At 44.6% G+C, this 19,578-nt stretch overlaps 1 protein-coding gene across 9 annotated transcripts in view; it reads right to left on the bottom strand.

Moving 5' to 3' along the window:
* The window catches only part of Sp140 (SP140 nuclear body protein), a 50,882-nt gene extending 32,232 nt beyond the window's left edge, over positions 1–18,650 (bottom strand). For 4 of the 9 annotated variants that reach the window (XM_042679113.1, XM_042679110.1, XM_042679111.1 and 1 more), the window contains exons 1-8: positions 18,489–18,650; positions 12,612–12,762; positions 10,463–10,631; positions 8,505–8,618; positions 5,830–5,910; positions 5,348–5,431; positions 2,159–2,239; positions 1,677–1,760 (exon numbers count right to left, since the gene is read on the bottom strand). In XM_042679113.1, coding sequence (XP_042535047.1) covers positions 1,677–1,760; positions 2,159–2,239; positions 5,348–5,431; positions 5,830–5,910; positions 8,505–8,618; positions 10,463–10,631; positions 12,612–12,761 — 763 coding nt within the window. In that variant the 5' untranslated portion in view covers position 12,762; positions 18,489–18,650. The remainder of the gene's footprint in view (positions 1–1,676; positions 1,761–2,158; positions 2,240–5,347; positions 5,432–5,829; positions 5,911–8,504; positions 8,619–10,462; positions 10,632–12,611; positions 12,763–18,488) is intronic. The other 5 variants (XM_042679117.1, XM_042679114.1, XM_042679115.1 and 2 more) reach the window with 2 other exon arrangements.
* Positions 18,651–19,578: the final 928 nt, after the last annotated feature.

A 19,578-nucleotide genomic window follows, 5' to 3' on the forward strand; every position in this document is an offset into this window, starting at 1 on the left:
TGCTCTCTTTCCATCTTTAGTTTTTGTTTGGTATCAAGTGGTAGCTGCTTGGCTTATGAGAACACATTTTCACTGCCACACTATGGTCTCTGCTTCTCTTGATTCTGGACTTTCCTAACATTTCCTGTCTGTCTGATTTTCTTACTCTTCTTAAGGGATGCATTCTATTATTTGCATTGCTTCTGTATTCATCTTCTTCAGCTCCACTCTTTTGGCTGTCTTCTATAACTGCCATATTTTCTAATGCTCTATTTTTTTTCCTTCTCTCTTCCTAAGTATCTTTAATGACTGAATGAAATCATGTCCATTGAACCCTAGAAGAAGGCCCTCCTGGGTACCTGAAGGCCCCTGGGCTTTCCAATTGAGCTCAGACCATGGGACTTCCCATCAACCTATACCAGCCTAACAGAATCAGAGCCAGGAACTGATCTTGGTGGCTTGTCACTCTTGGGTCTCATAAGACACCTGTACATTCGCTACTTGTGTATTTCTAGTTCTTCAGAAGAATAACAACACTGCTCTATTTAAGTCCTAAGGTTCTGGGAGATAAACATATCATGTTTACCCAAGTTGGGGGAGGGCAATCCTGTATGACAATGACATGAAGATTGCTGATCAAAGGGCTGGGAAGGTGGCTCAGTGGTAGAACATTTGCCTTGCATGCATGAGGCCCTGGGTTCAATTCCTCAGCACCACATAAGCAAAAAGAAAAAAGCCAGAAGTGGCACTGTGGCTCAAGTGGTAGAGCGCTAGCCTTGAGCTGAAGAGCTGAGGGACAGCGCTCAGTCCCGGAGTTCAGGCCCCACAACCAGACCCCCCAAAAAAATAATTACATTAAGATTTAAATAATAGTGAATCTGAAATCTCTCAGTTAAATAGTATGTTAGTGTTTCTCTGAAGGCTTCATCAAGTATGTGACAAAATAATAAAAGTGATCAATCAGCAAAGGAATGCAGAGCTTTTGGACTTCCATGGAGGGAAGGGGTGAGTAGGGACAGAAGTTGTCTTATGCAATCAAATAATTGTAGTAGTAGATACTAAGCAATGAAAGAAAAGGGATCCTCTGTAATCCCACCCCATTTCTGAACTAACCTAGCATTCAACAAGGCCTTAAATCATGGAATTACCAAGACTTATCATCTTCCTAAATGCCCCAAAAAGTCCATCAAGGCTATTTCCATTGGGAAGTGTGTTCAGTAGAAAACTGCCAAGAAAAACCAGCTTGGAATTTGGTCTCCCACCAATGTATTGATAACTCACTCCTCCCTCCCTCCCTTACCTGCCCCATGTCTTGGTGGTGAGCACAAGTCACCCAGGGGCTTTTCTCCATCAAATGTTTGTAAACAAGGATGGCTGCCAGATGAAGAAACTGATGAAATCCCTTAGAGGACTCCTCACAGGCACAAGGAAGGTCATAGCAGTTAAGAACAAGGTGGGGGGATGTCCCTCTGCTCAGACCCTGATGCAGTGGCTAAAGTAGGCTCTGGAGGTGGAAGACTGGCCACAGCCCTTCCTTCCCTCCCTCAACAACTTGGACCCACCCATTTCTCCTGCCTGAGTTCTTTGGGAAGGGGACCAAGTAGAAGGAAAGATGGTGGGGTAAGCCCCTTCCTGCAGGCAGAGAAAAGCCAAGACTCCTTTAGTTTCCTGGAAAAATTGAAGGTACAATTAATTACCTTCTGTGCTACCTGGTGGTTGGTTGAGCATCTTCTCAGCTGCTCCCTCATTAGTCATCTGGAAAGCACTGGGGTCACAGGACACTGAAGAGGAACACAGATAGCACTGACCATGCAGAAGGACCAGGAAACACATCCCCACATGCTCAGATGGAACCAGCAAGTTCCCAGAAAATAAGGGGGGCTCAGGGATCACAATCATAACACTGAATCTTGACAAAGATTCAATGAAAGAGTGAAAAGGAAAAAAGCACCATCTTGTCTCGATAGTCACTATTTCAATATGTACACACGAGGTCTACCAGTAAGGGTGGTGCTGTCAGGAAGAGGACTCCTACGGATTCTGCCTTGTGTTTCCCACAAAAGGCTCTCGTCATTTGTGAGTGCTGGCTGGAGTGGGTCCCAGTGGGCTCCAAGCAGCCACCTCTGTGCCCAGCAACAGACCCCCAGGGCCCATGGCTAGAAACACCTTCTTTCCTTACCTGGCCCATTTCTGGGTGGGGAGCACAAGGCATCCTGGGGCTCCTTTTCTGGATTGATTTCCAAGCCAGCAGTGTCTCTCTCTGCAGAGAAAAACAAAAGCCTTTGCTATTTAACCAGGATCTTAATGGTGACAAAAGTGACAGTGAAGACAGGGAACATCGTGCGTCTCCCAGGTAAGGCCACTGCCTCCAGACCCTGCTGGGCCACCTTTGGGTCAGCTGGCCTAGAGGTGGACACACATTGGTCACCCTCTCCAGCTCACTTCCTCAGAGCCCTGCCTGTCCCCACTCTGCCTCTTCCCTCCCCTCCTGCATGTGGTCTCTGCCTCTGCCCCTGCTTCTGGCTGCCAGCACCTCCAGTGTTTCTTTGAATGTGTTTCTGCCTCCTTGGCTCCGGTCTCTGTCTCTTCTTCCTTGCTCTTTGTCTTTGCTGTGAACCCAAAGTCAGTTGTCTCTTTCCTCTATTTCTCTTCCTGGGCATCACTGTCAGATGAGGGGGCAAGGGGGCCATGGAGCAGCAGCAGGTGGGAATCCCACACCTCTTGAACCTGGCATAGTCTTCTGCTCCACTGCCAAGTGAATCGATTCTCAACAACTTGAGCTCTGACTTGTTCTTGCCAGCTGATTTTCTGAATTTGTTCAACTTGAGGATGGACATGAATTCAGATACACACTTATTTGCTTTTTTTTTTTTTTTTGGTCAATCATGGGGTTTGTACTCTGGGCCTGGGTGCTGACCCTCAGCTCTTCAGCTTAAGCTAGCACCCTACCACTTGAGCCACTGTGCCACTTCCAGCTTTTTTCTGCTTATGTGGTGCTGAGGAATCGAACCCAGGGGCTCATGCATGCCAGGAAAGCGCTCTACCACTGAGCCACCTTCCCAGCCCATGTTCCTATGCTTTTTCTTTCACTACTTCATTTATTTTCACATTTCCTAATCTTAGAAAGTTTGGTCCAAGTGTTACTTCCTGATTTTCCTATGTCTCTGAATTTAAGAATATAGTGACCAAAAGCAAACAGAGGGAAACAAAAATACAGTTAAGTCCCTAATCCAAACCACCCCCAAATTAAGTCAGTAGTCAAATGAGTCAGGCTGTAGAGTCACACTTTGTCACAAGTCCCTCCTCTTACAAAGAGGTGCCTTTTAACAAAGTAGTTTATGAATACAATGCATCTTGATGAACTGGTGTCTAGTTCATTTGAAAATAGGTAAATCATTTTGCTTGCAATGTAATCTGGAATAGCTCATATCATGTACTTGATGAGATGTCCCTGTTTGGATCAGTGCTTGGTTGGTGTGACTGGTATGCCATGCCTGGCTAACACACCATCTGCACTTAGAACCAAATGCAGCACCTTTCTGCTGTTGGTCATGGGCCCCTGTCAGAGCCCCTGTCTCCTCCTATAGAACAGGGGCTTTCTCTCTGTACTCTCACTATGACTCAAACCCTTACCCTCCACTTCACGGATGACCACACTTCACTAGAGATGGCCCTGGTGTATAATGAGGGACTTTCAGTGTATCCTCCCAACATATTCGAGAAGTAGCTATAGAAAAACTGGGGTGGGGAACGCATGGGGGCGACGTAGTTGTGTGTCCTTTGTCCTAACCAGTATTGCACCATTTTACATCATTATCTGAGAAACTTTCCATCCTTTAGCAACACTCTTCTAAATGTCATAGAGATGTATTCTTTTTTTCTCTTTTTTTGCTGGTTCAGGGGCTTCAGCTCAGGGTCTGGGCACTGTTCCTGAGTTCCTTCTTCTCAAAGCTAGTGCTCTACCACATTAGCCACAGAGCAACTTCTGGCTTTTCTGACTATTTTGGGGGGTTATGGGGGTCCCATGAACTTTCCTGTCTAGGCTGGCTTTGAACTATGATCTCAGCCTCCTGAGTAGGTAGGATGACAGGCATGAACCACCAGCTCTAGAAGCTGAGTGGCTTCATGTATTCCGAAAATGGAAATACCAGATTAAATATGCAAAGGACTAATGTGAGCAGTCCTGGGAAAATTCTCTTACACGTGATCAATTTTTAGTTGATCTGACTATTAATCTGCCTAGGCTATAGGCTTAGATGAAAGATCTATAGGCCACCAAAAGAATAGATATACTTCCCTTCCCTGCAGTCCCTAATCAAATTTCTGCAATTTCTCAATCTCATCTAAAGATGAATTCTTTCCCTTAACATATTTTTATTCTTAGATGTTCTGTTCAATATTATTTGCCTAAGAAAATTAGTGGCTCATCTGGGCAATTATTTTCTATGTATTATGTGACCCCCAGATCCAGTAGGTAGGATTCTAAATGACTCCAGAAGATTTTCTCCTCTAAAGAACTATAGATATAAGATGTTGTTTTTATGATTCTTATAATTAGCTTACATTATATAGTGAATTGGACCTTAAAAATGGGAGGATTATTAGAGTAAGTCTCCAAGAACAAAGATTTTGTTTGTGGTTGGCCCCAAATAAATCAGAGAATCATCTGGCCAGTTAATATACACCTAAAAGAATGGGTAACAAAAATGTAAAGTGGGTATGGTTGTGGGGAAGAGGGTTCTAGTAGAAGGAGGGAGAATGGAGAGGGTAAAGAGTATGAATATGATCACTTTATACTATATGTATACACACACACACACACACACACACACACACACACACAAATATGAAAATAGAAGAAGGCTAATTCCACTGGGAAGTGCATTCAGCAGAAAACTGCCAAGAAAAACCAGCTTGGAATTTGGTCTCCCACCAATGTATTGATAACTCCCTCCTCCCTCCCTCCCTTACCTGCCTCATGTCTTGGTGGTGAGCACAAGTCACCCAGGGGCTTTTCTCCATCAAATGTTTGTAAACAAGGATGGCTGCCAGATGAAGAAACTGATGAAATCCCTTAGAGGACTCCTCACAGGCACAAGGAAGGTCATAGCAGTTAAGAACAAGGTGGGGGGATGTCCCTCTGCTCAGACCCTGATGCAGTGGCTAAAGTAGGCTCTGGAGGTGGAAGACTGGCCACAGCCCTTCCTTCCCTCCCTCAACAACTTGGACCCACCCATTTCTCCTGCCTGAGTTCTTTGGGAAGGGGACCAAGTAGAAGGAAAGATGGTGGGGTAAGCCCCTTCCTGCAGGCAGAGAAAAGCCAAGACTCCTTTAGTTTCCTGGAAAAATTGAAGGTACAATTAATTACCTTCTGTGCTACCTGGTGGTTGGTTGAGCATCTTCTCAGCTGCTCCCTCATTAGTCATCTGGAAAGCACTGGGGTCACAGGACACTGAAGAGGAACACAGATAGCACTGACCATGCAGAAGGACCAGGAAACACATCCCCACATGCTCAGATGGAACCAGCAAGTTCCCAGAAAATAAGGGGGGCTCAGGGATCACAATCATAACACTGAATCTTGACAAAGATTCAATGAAAGAGTGAAAAGGAAAAAAGCACCATCTTGTCTCGATAGTCACTATTTCAATATGTACACACGAGGTCTACCAGTAAGGGTGGTGCTGTCAGGAAGAGGACTCCTACGGATTCTGCCTTGTGTTTCCCACAAAAGGCTCTCGTCATTTGTGAGTGCTGGCTGGAGTGGGTCCCAGTGGGCTCCAAGCAGCCACCTCTGTGCCCAGCAACAGACCCCCAGGGCCCATGGCTAGAAACACCTTCTTTCCTTACCTGGCCCATTTCTGGGTGGGGAGCACAAGGCATCCTGGGGCTCCTTTTCTGGATTGATTTCCAAGCCAGCAGTGTCTCTCTCTGCAGAGAAAAACAAAAGCCTTTGCTATTCAACCAGGATCTTAATGGTGACAAAAGTGACAGTGAAGACAGGGAACATCGTGCGTCTCCCAGGTAAGGCCACTGCCTCCAGACCCTGCTGGGCCACCTTTGGGTCAGCTGGCCTAGAGATGGACACACATTGGTCACCCTCTCCAGCTCACTTCCTCAGAGCCCTGCCTGTCCCCACTCTGCCTCTTCCCTCCCCTCCTGCATGTGGTCTCTGCCTCTGCCCCTGCTTCTGGCTGCCAGCACCTCCAGTGTTTCTTTGAATGTGTTTCTGCCTCCTTGGCTCCGGTCTCTGTCTCTTCTTCCTTGCTCTTTGTCTTTGCTGTGAACCCAAAGTCAGTTGTCTCTTTCCTCTATTTCTCTTCCTGGGCATCACTGTCAGAGTAAGGGGTCATGGGGCAGAGGGAAGCCCAGGCAGAACCACCCAAGGCAGGAAAGGGTGAGTCCAAAGGCTCACAGACAAAAGGAGGACCTGAGTTTTGCATCTGCTGATACAACTTTTAGCTGAGAGAAGAGGATATGGGCCTCCATGTTGGATGGCAGCCACAGAAGCCCACAGGAAGAGTAGCTATGGGCTCCTAGGACAACAGAGACCACCCACTGGACTGAAGGAAGCAAATAACTGGTCCAATTTCCATTTCTCAAGTGAGAATTGTGAGAAATGAGGTCAAGAACAAGAGAACACAAGACCCTCATCTATTTAGCAAGAGAGAAGATCAGGAAAAGCAAGAGTTTCTAGGGTTAGAAGGCAAACCTTGGTTTCCCTTGGGGGGACTCTTTTTCCTGACAGATATCCTAGTGGAGAAGGTTCTAGAACAATGTCTTCAGAACCACGGAACAATGTGCTTTGTTGACAGGACTGGGGTGAATACACTTGAGATCCATGCTGTCATCTAAGAGCAGGTGACACTGCCCTGAGGCCCTGGGGAGACCTGACTGGAAAAAACCCCTCTGGCGATAGATGCTCTTGTGGAAGGCTCTCTACCGCTCTCACTTCAGGGCTCTGGGGCTGCCACTTCTTCACTCCTTTCTTTGGTCAGTTTTTACTCTGTAGGTTATTTGGTTTACAGCTTTATTTATTTCCTTTCACATTCCTTCCACATTGAGAGTAGCTTACTATTGTTCTGTATAATATATTCCCTCCAACCTGTTTCTTTATCCTATTTCTTATTGAGGGTTTCCGCTTCCTAGTTTGTCTTTCACTTTCTCTGGGTCACTCTACGTCTCTTTCCTTTCTTTCTTCTGCCTCCCTCCTTCCCTTTTTCCCTCCCTCCCCCCCCCTTCCTTTTTGGTTTTTCTTTTCTTTTGGTTGTACTGGGGATTGAACTCAGTCAGGTCATTGCACGTGACTCCATGTACTGCCTGATTCTAGGTTTTTATTACCCTATACTTTTAAGCTCTTCACCCAAGGTGTGCCCATTTAAGGGACCTTCAGTTGCATGGAGACATTTACACGCAGGGTGAACCAAAGTGTGTGTGGTAAGAGGAGAGCAAGGAAAGCATCTCTCTCTTGTGCACAGAGAGGCAAAGCATTTCAAGAGTGAGGTGACTGGTGACTGAAGTATAATTACCTCTCCAAGCACCTGCCAGGAGCTCGGGAACCTCCTTGGCAGACATGAGCCCACAGAACACTGAAGAGCAATGTGGAAATGGTGGTCAGACACGGGGATGCTGGGAGATCTCTAGGCATCCCGCTGTGTTATGAGAGCTTCTCCTTGGGAACATGAGAAGGGGTGGCCCCAGGGACCTCACCAGAGACCCCCCACTCCATCCCAGGCTTTCTCTGCCTCCTTCTTTTCTGTTTATCATGGTTGTCTTCATTTTTTTCTGTCAGCATAATATACTGCGCTCTCTCCCTCCCTCCCTCCCTCTCTCTCTCTGACTTGAACTCAGGGCCTGTGCTCTTGCTTTCCACTCACGGCTGACACTCTACCATTTCTCCACTTCTAGCTTTTAACTGGAAAGTTGGAGATAAAAACCTCTTGGATTATGTGCCCTGGCTGGCTTGGAACCATAGTCCTCAGGGCTAAGCTTCCTGAGCAGCTAGGATTGCAGACATCAGCCACCAGCTTCCAGTTGCTGCTTGATCTGTACCATAACTACTGTATGTTCCTCGATTCCCTTTCTTCTTCACTGCTCTCCAGAGCTCTTCATCTTAGTTTACCTTCTGACCTATGCTTCTAAAGCTCTTGCATCTCACATGGCAGCCACCAGGCCTCCATCTCTCTTGCTGCTGACATGCTTGTATCAAATAAGAGACTCTCTGAACCAGGCCCTGATCCACTCACCCAGCATCTCTCGTGAGAGCTCTGCTCCATGATCCCAAACACCCTAACACCCTCTAGCCCCACCACAGCTCCACCAGAGTCATCAGAGATGTCAAATGCATGGCTCTCACTTGACAACTTAGACCTGGCCAATGGCCTTCCACACATTGTTGCCACTTCAGCTCTGAAATGGGAAGAACCAACAGCTTGTCTTCCCAAATTAATGCTGTGGAGATCAGATGACATCATCTGACAACATTTACTCAGCAAGAAGGCCACATTTTAGTGACTTAGAAGTACCTTGAGGGCAGCTTGATTGGATTCTGGATGCCTGTGGCGTCCTTGATTGGATACTGGACGCCTGTGGTGTCCCTGCTCCCTTATGGAAGGAGTCATAGAAGGTACCATGAAGCTCTGAGGAAAAGAAGGAAAGAGGGTAAGAATGCCAAACAGCTGCATCTCCCAATCACAGCTGGTGCACACTTCACTCCTGGGCTTTAGTGGACCCTTCCTGACCTCAGATGAGGGGGCTCTCACATGGCCTAGGCCTTCAGATGGCTCCTGGAATCTGAAAGCTGCTCTCCATAGAGAATCTCCACTTAACATTTAAAAAGTGATAGGTAGTGGAAAGGCTGCAAATGGTATCTAAACCTCTTTGAAATGATCAGAGAACAGTAAAGCCAAATTCAAATAAATAATAAATGTGGGAAATGTTTCATCAACTATATATAATTATGAATAGTGAAGAGCAGAAGGACTTCTCTAGAAGAGAAGGTAACTGTTTTAGAGAAATAGGCCAGAAATAGAGAGAGAGAGAGAGAGAGAGAGAGAGAGAGAGGTGCAAGAGAGAGAAGTACAAGAGCACTAAGGAAGAGGATAGGAATGTGGCCCAAGTGTTAAGAGCATCTGCCTAGCAAACACAGACCCTGAGTCCAAACACCAGAACTATAAATAGGAAGGAAGGAAGGAAGGAGAAAGAGGGGAAAAGAAAGAAAGAAAAAAAAGAGAGAGAGAGAGGTGCAAGAGAGAGAGGTACAAGAGCACTAAGGAAGAGGATAGGAATGTGGCCCAAGTGTTAAGAGCATCTGCCTAGCAAACACAGACCCTGAGTCCAAACACCAGAACTATAAATAGGAAGGAAGGAAGGAAGGAGAAAGAGGGGAAAAGAAAGAAAGAAAGAAAAAAGAGAGAGAGAGAGAGAGAGGTGCAAGAGAGAGAGGTACAAGAGCACTAAGGAAGAGGATAGGAATGTGGCCCAAGTGTTAAGAGCATCTACCTAGCAAACACAGACCCTGAGTCCAAACACCAGAACTATAAATAAGAAGGAAGGAAGGAAGGAGAGAGAGGGGAAAAGAAAGAAAGAAAAAAAGAAAGAGAGAGAGAGAGAGGTGCAAGAGAGAGAGGTACAAGAGCACTAAGGAAGAGAATAGGAATGTGGCCCAAGTGTTAAGAGCATCTGCCTAGCAAACACAGACCCTGAGTCCAAACACCAGAACTATAAATATGAAGGAAGGAAGGAACGAACGAAGGAAGGAAGGAAGGAAGGAGAGAGAGGGGGAAAGAAAGAAAGAAAGAAAAAGAAAGAGAGAAAGAGAGAGAGGCAAGAAAAAAAGAGAAGCAAGTTGACAGAGGATTGCACTGGGTGATAATTTTTTTTCTAATACAAAGCAAATTTTTTTAGCTGTAAGGTGGTAGCTCATGCCTATAATCCTAGCTCCTCAGGAGGAGCTGAAGACCGCAGGTCAAAGCCAGGCTGGCCAGGAAAGTCCAGGAGACTCTTATCTCCAATTAACCACCAAAAAGCAAGAAGTAGAGCCATGGCTCAAGTGATACAGTGCTAGCTTTGAGAGAAAAAAAAAAATGCTTAGGGAAAGCACTCAGGCCCTGAGCTCAAGCCACAGGACCAACACGAAACAAACAAAAATCTCTTTTAAATTCTTAACCATGTTTCCAAGCATCAGAGGGGGCTTCATTTTTTGTTTCTTGGTTTTTGGTTTTTTTCCCTAAGAAAGGACACCAATGCCCCAAAGAAGGACGGACATGAAAAACCCTATGTTTTGTGCATCAAAATCAGGTCCTGACAATAATCATTTGTGGGGCTACCTGGCCCATGTGTGAGCTCCATAAGGACATGAGCCATGGATGTTTCCTTCCACATTGTAGTGCTGTGTGTGGCATATCACAGTCCCTCAGGAAAATAAGTGCAAGTGCAAAATGAATGAATGAATGAAGTGGGCTTAAATCCCCATTATAGTTACCATTTGGGAAGTTTCTGAGAATCTCCTTTAAATCAGGATAAGCCAACATATTGACTTTGCTGAACAGCACCTTGAGAAGTGACAGGTCGAACGTCTTCTCAAGTTCACTGAGGATGTCATATATCACTTGTGCCAGTGGGACCACGTTCTTACAGCTTTCTTGAAAATGCTTCAAAGCATTGAATGGAGAATTAAGTCACTATGGATTTACAGATTGTAAAAGAGTCTCAGTTTGATCCAAAGACCATGTGCTCTCTTGAGAAATGTTTAGAACGTCATATATATGGAAATGGCTTCTTAAATGGTTTCTGTCGTAAGAAAGTCTTAAACCAGCTACTTGTGCCTCACATCTGTAATACTAGCTACTCAGGAGGCTGAGATCTGAGGATCCTGGTTTGAAACTGGCCTGGGCAGGAAAAATCCAAGAGACCCTTATCTCTATTTAATCCAAAAGTTGTAAGTGGAGCTGTGGCTCAAGTGGTACAGCACTAGTCTTGAGGAAAAGAGCTCAGGGACAGAACTTAGGCTCTGCACTCATGCCTCAGTATTGGCACACACATGTGTGAGCACACATACACACACCCAGACTCACACCCAGACACACACACACACACACACATAGACATACACCCAGACACACACACACACACACACACACACACACACACACACACACACGACTCATTTTGTGAACCTAACTCTCTGACATTAATATACAGGTTTTCTTTTCTTTTCTTTTTTTCTTTTGTCAGTTTTTGTCAGTTGTGGGGCTTGAACTTAAGGTCTAGGTACTGTCCCTGAGCTTTTTCATTCAATGTTAGCAGTTTACCACTTTGAACCATAGTGCCACTTCCAGTTTTCTGCTGGTTAACTAAAGATAAGAGTCTCATGGACGTTCCTGCCAAGGCTAGCTTTGAACCACGATCCTCAGATCTCAGCCTCCTGGGTAGTTAGGATGACAGGTGTAAGCCACCAGTACCTGGTTGATATACAGAGTTTTCAAAGACAAATGTCGGGGGCTTTGGAAGCCAGACTAGGAGATTTTAGAAGCGGCCTAATGGACCACTGTGCTGCTGAGCAAACAATAGCCTCTGCCTTCCTCCAAGGAGTGGCCTGGTCTGGGCTCCAGGAAATCAAGTGACCACCCTCCTCTGCCATGATCCTGGCCCAAGAACAAAGAAAATTCAGAAAGACAAAGAGGTTTGCTCTCATTATCTCCTAGGGGACCCAGTGCTAATCTTCATAACACTCTAGATTCCAAAAATGTCTAAAGGCCGTGCCAGGCGTCAGTGGCTCATGCCTGTAATCCTAGCTACTCAGGAGACTGAAATCTGAGGATTGCAGTTCAAAGCCAGCCCGGGCAGGAAAGTCTTTTAAGACTTTCATCTCCAATAAACTACCAGAAAACTGGAAGTAGCACTGTGGTTCAAGTGGTAGAGCTCTCACCTTGAGCTGAAAAGCTCAGGGACAGTGCCCAGGCCTAGTTCAAGCCCCACAACTGACAAAAAAAATGTCTAAAGGCAGCTTCCAGCTTCATGTTAATGTCCCACACTACTCTGTGAGTTTCTAGACTCACAGGTTTCAAGCTCAGGTGTTTAAAATGAGTGGGCTTGGTGTCAGGTGCTGGTATCTCATGCCTGTAATCCTAGCTACTCAAGAAGGCTGACATCTAAGGATCATGGTTTCAAGCCAGCCTGAGCAGGAAAATCTGTGAGACTCTTATTTCTGATTAACTACCAAAAAGCCAGAAGTGGAGCTGTGGCTCAAGTGGTAGAGCACGAGCTTTGAATAGCAAAAGCTCAGCACCCAGTATCTGAGTTCAAGCCTCAGCACTGACACAAATAAGTGACTTTGTAAACACACACAGTTTGGATTTATTTCCTTTTAGCTTATACTGGTATATCATTAAGCAAACTAGAAAGACTCCTATGATGTAATCCCAGTTCCCATTCTGCCCGGATCCCTCCCCTGGTAACTCTCTCCACAGTTACTGCAGGAAAAGCGGGCATCCTGGAAGGCCTGCTCTTCCCTTCACCTTCCAATTTACAGGATGTGAAGGTCCCCACTCACAGGGAACTCCCCTCCAGCCCATGGGCTGAACCCCTCAAGTTTGGGGCTGGCTTCCCATCACAAAGGAATTATCGCTTACTTCATACATCTGTTCAGAGATGAAGGCACGGTCCCGGAGGCTCATGAGGAAAGGGAATGGACTCGTCACCGCACTGGCAATCTCCACCTTATTTTCTCTGAAGTACCTGAAAATGGGATCATCCTCCATATCCTGCTCCTCTGCGGCCATCCTAAAAAACAGTGATACCCGGTGAGATAGGTAGTGAGCTTCTAAATGCTTCCCAGTGACTCAATAATTATAAATAGGAAGCCTCCCAGAGAGTGGGAGCTGAGGAAGGAGGATCATGAGTTCTAGGCCAGCCTGAGCTACATAACAAGACCTTGTCTTTAAAAAAAAGAAAAGAAAAAAAGTAAGAAGGAGGGGAGAGGGAGAGCAAAGACAGGATAGAAAAAAAAAAAAAAAAGAAAGAAAAGAAGGGCAGGGATATACCTCAAGTGAGAGAGATTCTATTTAGCAATTACAATACCCTGAGTTCAAACTCTATTACCAACCAAGAAGAAAGAAGGGAGGAGGAGGAGGAGGCAGCAGCAGCATGAATGACATGTGGCTTGCCTGACACTAGTAGCTTCCCCCTGTAATCCTAGATACTCAGCGAAAAGTCCTAGAAACTCTGTCTCCAATTAGCCAGCAAAAAAGCCAGCTAGAAGCATGCTTTGAAGCAAACTAAATGAGCTTGAGGCCCAGAATTTAAACTCCAGTACTACCAGAAAAGTGAGGGAGTGGGTCATAAAACCCTTAGAACCAGAAAATCAACTAAGGAATGTGGAGGCCATGGTAGAGCCTCTCGCTAGCATGTTCAAGGCCTTGCTCTCTAGAGTCACAGAAAAGAAATAGAAAAGCAGAAAAGGCATAGGAAGCAAAGAAGAACAAATAGAAACAGTGAGTATAATGAAAATATATACAAGTGTAGTAGGTATTAACTTAGCTATATTAATAAGTTAAACATGAATGGCCTAAATATTCCCATTAAAAGATAACTGCTGAAAGTTAACTATATAACTTGTGGGTCGAGATGGAAGTGAAAAACTGGGAGAGAGTGAGGGAAGAGGTGACACTGTCCAAACTCATTACCTGCTACTGTAACCCCCCTATTACCCTTATAATTATTGTAAAGGAACTTGGAACCAGAAACAGAGAAACAACCATGTAAGAGGCCAAATTATGAGTCTTTTTTTGGGGGGGGTAACCCCCTATTACCCTTATAATTATTGTAAAGGAACTTGGAACCAGAAACAGAGAAACAACCATGTAAGAGGCCAAATTGTGAGTCTTTTTTGGGGGGGGGGGGGGTCCGGTCATGGGGCCTGAACTCTGGGCCTGGGCGCTGTCCCTCAGCTCTTCAGCTCAAGGCTAGCACTCTACCACTTGAACCACAGCGCCACTTCTGGCTTTTTTCTTATGTGGTGCTGAGGAATCGAACCCAGGGCCTCCAGCATTCAAGGCAAGTGCTCTACCACTGAGCCACCTTCAAATTGTGAGTCTTTATTGGAGAGCTGGAGGACCGCTGGGGGACTGTCTCAAAGACCAGCAGCTGGGAATGCAGCTAGCACAAAGCTTACATAGGTAAGAAAAGTTATACATGAGCCAAGAAAACCAGATGAAAACCTAATAAACGTATCAAAGCAAATCAGGTAAGGACACAATCAGGGGAAATCAAGGGCCAATTATCTAAGTGAAGGAAGACTTTCCTGGAGCTTAACAACTCAGGACACATTTGTAATCCAAAGAATGTCCTTTATTACCTCTAGAATTTTTCAGAGGTGTGTAGAAATCCCTCTCTACCCAGCAAGGCATCAATCAAGATGGCTATAAGGACAGGCATATTGCTTCCAGGCATACTGCTTAGACCCAGTATCCTTACTGCATAACAATTCTAAAAAAATTAAAAATTAAAGACAAAGAGTAAGCTAGGTGCCAACAGCTCACATCTATAATCCTAGCTGCTTAGTAGGCTGAGATCTGAGGATCATGGCTGAAAAACCAGCCTGGGCAAGAAAGTCTGTGAACTCTAATCTACAACAAACTACTAAAAAAGCCTGAAGTAGAGCAGTGGTTCAAGTGGTAGCGTGCTAGCCTTAAGTGAAAAAGCTTACGCCTAGGCCCTGAATGGAAGCCCCAAGACTGGTATACACACACACACACACACACACACACACACACACACACACACACACACACACACACACACACACACACACACACACACACACACACACACACACACACAGAATCCAACTATATCTCGTATGTAAGAAAACCACTTTAAATATACAAACACGAATAAGTTTAACATAAAGGGATAGAGGGAGGTGTGTCATACCTGTTCTAATGAAAGGAAAGCTCCAATAGTTAAAACAATTTCAAACAAAACAAACTTTGGAGTAAGGAAACTGTCAGTGATGGAGTACTATATAAAAGAGTCCATTCTCCAAGAAGACACACAGTCTTCAATGTACATGCAACTTAAAAACTATTACCAAAAGGCAGAGGCAGACTAGGTGGGTAGACTTGGTAGAAGAGAACTCACCTAACATGTGCAAGGCATGCTTGGACTGATGCTCAGCATAAGCAATAAGAGACAAAAATTGATAGCAATACCATGAGCAACAGACAAATCCATGACTAAAGTTGAATACTTCAATATTTCTCTTGTAGTCTCTGAAAATCAGCGAGGCTACAGCTGACTTAAACAGCAAGAGTGATCAACTTGATCTAACTGGCATTTAGTTAACAAACTGTTCAGCAGTAGCAAAGTATACAGAGCCCTTACATTAAATATTTATTAAGGCAGAACACATTTTAAGCCATGAAATGTATTTTAACAAATTTAAGAGGATAGAAATCATTGAAGTGTATTGTCAGATCACATTGGAATCAAATTGAAGATCAACAACAGAAAGACAGCCAGAAAAATTTCTAAATATTTAGAAATTGAACAATTCCATTCTAGAGCCAAATAAGTCTCAAGAGAAAAACATAGACAGTTGGAACCAAATACAAATAAAACTCAACTTAGCAAATTGGTAAGATATAGCCAAAGCTGTCCTTAGAAGGAAACGTACAGCATTAAATGCACTTATTTAGAAAAGAAAAAACAAGATATAAACTAATCTATGTTTTCATCTGAGAAAATCAGAGAAGTAAAGGAGCAAGTTAAGCCTAATGCCAACAGAAAAAAATGAGAAATAAAAAAATTAAAGTATGAGAAATAGGAAAAAGTTAGAGAAATGTAGTGAAACCAAATGCTTTTTTAAATATTTGTAAAATTGACTAAACCCTTAGCCAACCTGACAAAGAAAACACAAAAAGAAAAGACCTAAGTCATAAATATCAGAAATATAAAAGGGCCCTCTCCATGAATCCCATAGATACTGAAAGATAAGACAACTCTACAGATTTGATATTCAGTTTTTTTTTTCTTTTTGGTGCCAGTCCTGGGGCTTGAACTCCGGGCCTGGGCACTGTTCCTTAACTTTTTCTACTCAAGGCTGGTGCTCTACCATTTGACCCACAGCTCCAATTCTGGACATGTGATTCTCACAGACTTTCTTCCCTGGGACTACCTTCAAACCATGATCTCAGCCTCCTAAGTATCTAGGATTACAGGCATGAACCATAAGCTCTCAGATGATAATCAAATGTCTTAAAAGTGACTAATAGGGGCTGGGAAGGTGGCTCAGTGGTAGAGCGCTTGCTTTGCATGCCTGAGGCCCTGGGTTCGATTCCTCAGCACCACATAAGCAGAAAAAAGCCGGAATGGCGCTGTGGCTCAAGTGGTAGAGCGCTAGCCTTGAGCTAAAGAGCTGAGGAACAGCGCCCAGGCCCAGAGTTCAGGCCCCATGACCAGACCCCCACCCCCAAAAAAAAGTGACTAATAGCTCCCCAAACAGAGAGCATCAGGTCCCGATGGCACTGCTAGCAAATCTACCAAATGTTTACCAAGAAATGATCTTTGTTGGAGCTGTACAAGTGCCAGGTGTAGTCTGGGCTCAGAGTCCCCATTAGAGGAGTTTCCCTACACTTTTACATTGCCTTGTATTTTTAAAAGATGATTTCGAGCTGGGCACTGGTGATTCACTCCTGTAATCCTAGCTATTCAGGAAGCTGACACCTGAGAATAGAAGTTCAAAGCCAGCCTGGGCAAAAAGTCCCCGTGAGACTCTTATCTCCACGCAACCACTCAAAAACCAGAAGTGGCTGGCACTGTGGCTTGAGTGGTAGAGCTCTGTCCTTGAGAACAAAGAGGCTCAGGGACAGCACCTAGGCCCTGAATTCAAGCCCCACAACTGATGCCCCACGCACATAAAAAAGATCATTTTGGTGGTTTATGCCTGTAATCCTAGCTGCTCAGAAGGCTGAGGTCTGAGGATCATGGTTCAAAGTCAGCCCAGGCAGAAAAGTCCATGGGATTCTTTTATCTCCAACTAACCAGCAGAAAACCAGAAGTGGTGCTGTGGCTCAAAGTGGAAGAGCACTAGCCTTGAGCCAAAATGCTAAGAGACAGTACCCAGGCCCTGAGTTTAAGCCCCCAAGACTGACTCCCCCCCCCCCAAAAAGTTAAAAAGATCATTTCTGTCTACTCTCCTAAGCAGGTGTTACACATATCCGGGAACAGATGGAAGAAGAGGAGGAGGAGGTAGAGTAACACTCCCCACCTCCTTTGCCTTTTTTCATCTGTTGTTGGGTCTAATCTACTTTCACTTCCTCCAATCCAGTGATCAGAGATCCTGAGTTGACTCAAGGGCTCAGGGCCACAAAGATGGCCCACAGCAGAACTGAGCCCCAGCTAGGAAGACTAGAAAAAGGTTCACAACACACAAGCATCTGATTGGGGTTTTTAATTTTTCTACCATGATCTCTTTTTTTGGACAGAGTTGTCTTTTGGAGTTGAGATAAGGGAGGCCTGAGGAGAGGGGTCATAGGTTAGGAGCTATCATCATCTTCTACAACAAAGCTTCAAGGGACCATAAAGTTTGAACACAACCCAGCCATTTGGCCATCAGAAGGAAACAAGGTGTTATGAGTCAGGATGGACTTAAGTTTTTCACCAACAGCTAACATACTATAGTTTAAAAGAAATCCTCATTTAAAAATATAATTTTATTGTTATTATTAAAATGTGATACTATTTCATATGTCAAGTACATTTCTTTCTCTTTTTTTGTAGATTGTGAGGCTTGAACTCTGGGCCTGGCGCTCACCCTCACCTCTTCAGCTCAAGGCTAGCTTTCTACCACTTGAGCCACAGCACCACTTCTGGTTTTCTTGTGGTTCATTGGAGATAAGAGTCTCACAGACTTTCCTTCCTGGGCTGGGTTTGAACAGTGATCCTCAGATCTCAGCCTCCTTAGTAGCTAGGATATAGGCATGAGCCACTGGTGCCTGACTAGTACATTTCTTTTTGGACAATGTCACCCCTTTCTTTGCTTTCCTCCAGTTTCCCCCTCCCACCCCCACCCACAAATTGCAGAGTTCATTTTCCACATAGTATCTACTGAGTATCATGCCTGCATTTGTTCATCCTCCCTCCCTCCATTTCTGTGCTCCCCAACCCCCCTTAGTCACCCTTCAAAAGACAGAAAAAAGTACACAAACAAACACACACCATCACCTCCAACAAAAACCCATGTTTCCATTTCCTGGAATGTATTTTGATAAATAGTACTTTAAATGTTCATAGGCACTGTGCCTCTGGGCTTCTCCCCAAGATTATCCTCCTTTAGTCCTACTGCTTGTGTATGAATGCCCAGAGTCCTGGATGACTTACCATGCCCCATGTGTTACCTACTGAATGAGACTGGGTAAATAGAAGCAACAGATGTAAATAAAAGTAACAGGTACAAACATTGACCTTCATCAGAGATGAAGGACAAGGAAGAAACAATAACATCTTACCTGACGCTGAGGTTTCTGCCTCCACCTCTGACTGGAGGGCCCTGTGGGCTATGAACTTGGCTTAGGATCTCAGCCTTTTAGGTTTGCACCTCTCTGCCTTCCCAGAGCTCGGGGAGAAACTGCCAATGAACCAAACACTCAGTGTCAGGGCTTTGCCTCAAAAAGGAGAAAGGAAAGTGAAACTTCCTAACTGCGATGTGGCTGCACTCACACACAGATCTCTTTGCACTCAGCTCCGCCTCACAGACAGGAACAGGGGGCAGGCAAAGTCCCCCCAAAAATGTACCAACACTTACTCTTGCTGAGCAAAGAATGGAAACAGTTCAACTAAAATACATCAAGAATATCTTGAGGTGTGGTGGCCTAAGTCAGATAGGGAGGTTGGCCATTTGGAATTTTCTCTCAGGCTCATGGTCTGTTAGATGCCTTAGTATCCAGGACTAGAAGAGTTAAAACCTGGTATTCAAATTGGAATTTCCCACCTGGAAAAGACCCAAAATGCTTGGTTCGTCCAATTCTCTGGAACAGATCCAACGGTAATACAGAACTCTCTCTGCGCTTCCAAGTGCAGACAAGTATAGAGAATATGGGCAGAGGCCTCCCTACAATTCTAAGTTTTCCTGCAGTGAAGATGATGGGTAGGGTAAGGCAAGAAGTAAGCTTCATTTATTTCAGTGAAGTCTTTAAGACAGCAACCAAGCTTCTTATGGAATGGAGTAATCAATCAGGAGCTGAGATTTTTATCTAGACAATTCAGGAAGATGGGTGCATTGGATTTTTTATGGTATATCCTTTTTTTTTAACCTCTACATGACCATTCTGTAAATGCAGGACAACTTCGAAAAATAGCTATTTATCAGTACAAAGTTGAGGCTAAAGAAATAGAAATAAAAAAGAAATGCAGTATGAGGATATAACAAAAATAAGCCAGGCCCAGTTGCTTACACCTATAACCCTAGTTACTCAGGAGGCTGAGATCTGAAGGTGGAGGTTCAAAGCCAGCTTAGACAAGAAAGTCTGGGAGATGCTTATCTCCAGTTAATCAGCAAAAGCCAGAAGTAGAGCTGAGGTTCAATGTGGTAGAACATCA

The sequence above is a fragment of the Dipodomys spectabilis genome, unplaced genomic scaffold (assembly GCF_019054845.1).
Source record: "Dipodomys spectabilis isolate Male_0828 unplaced genomic scaffold, ASM1905484v1 ptg000051l, whole genome shotgun sequence".
Lineage (NCBI taxonomy): Eukaryota > Metazoa > Chordata > Mammalia > Rodentia > Heteromyidae > Dipodomys > Dipodomys spectabilis.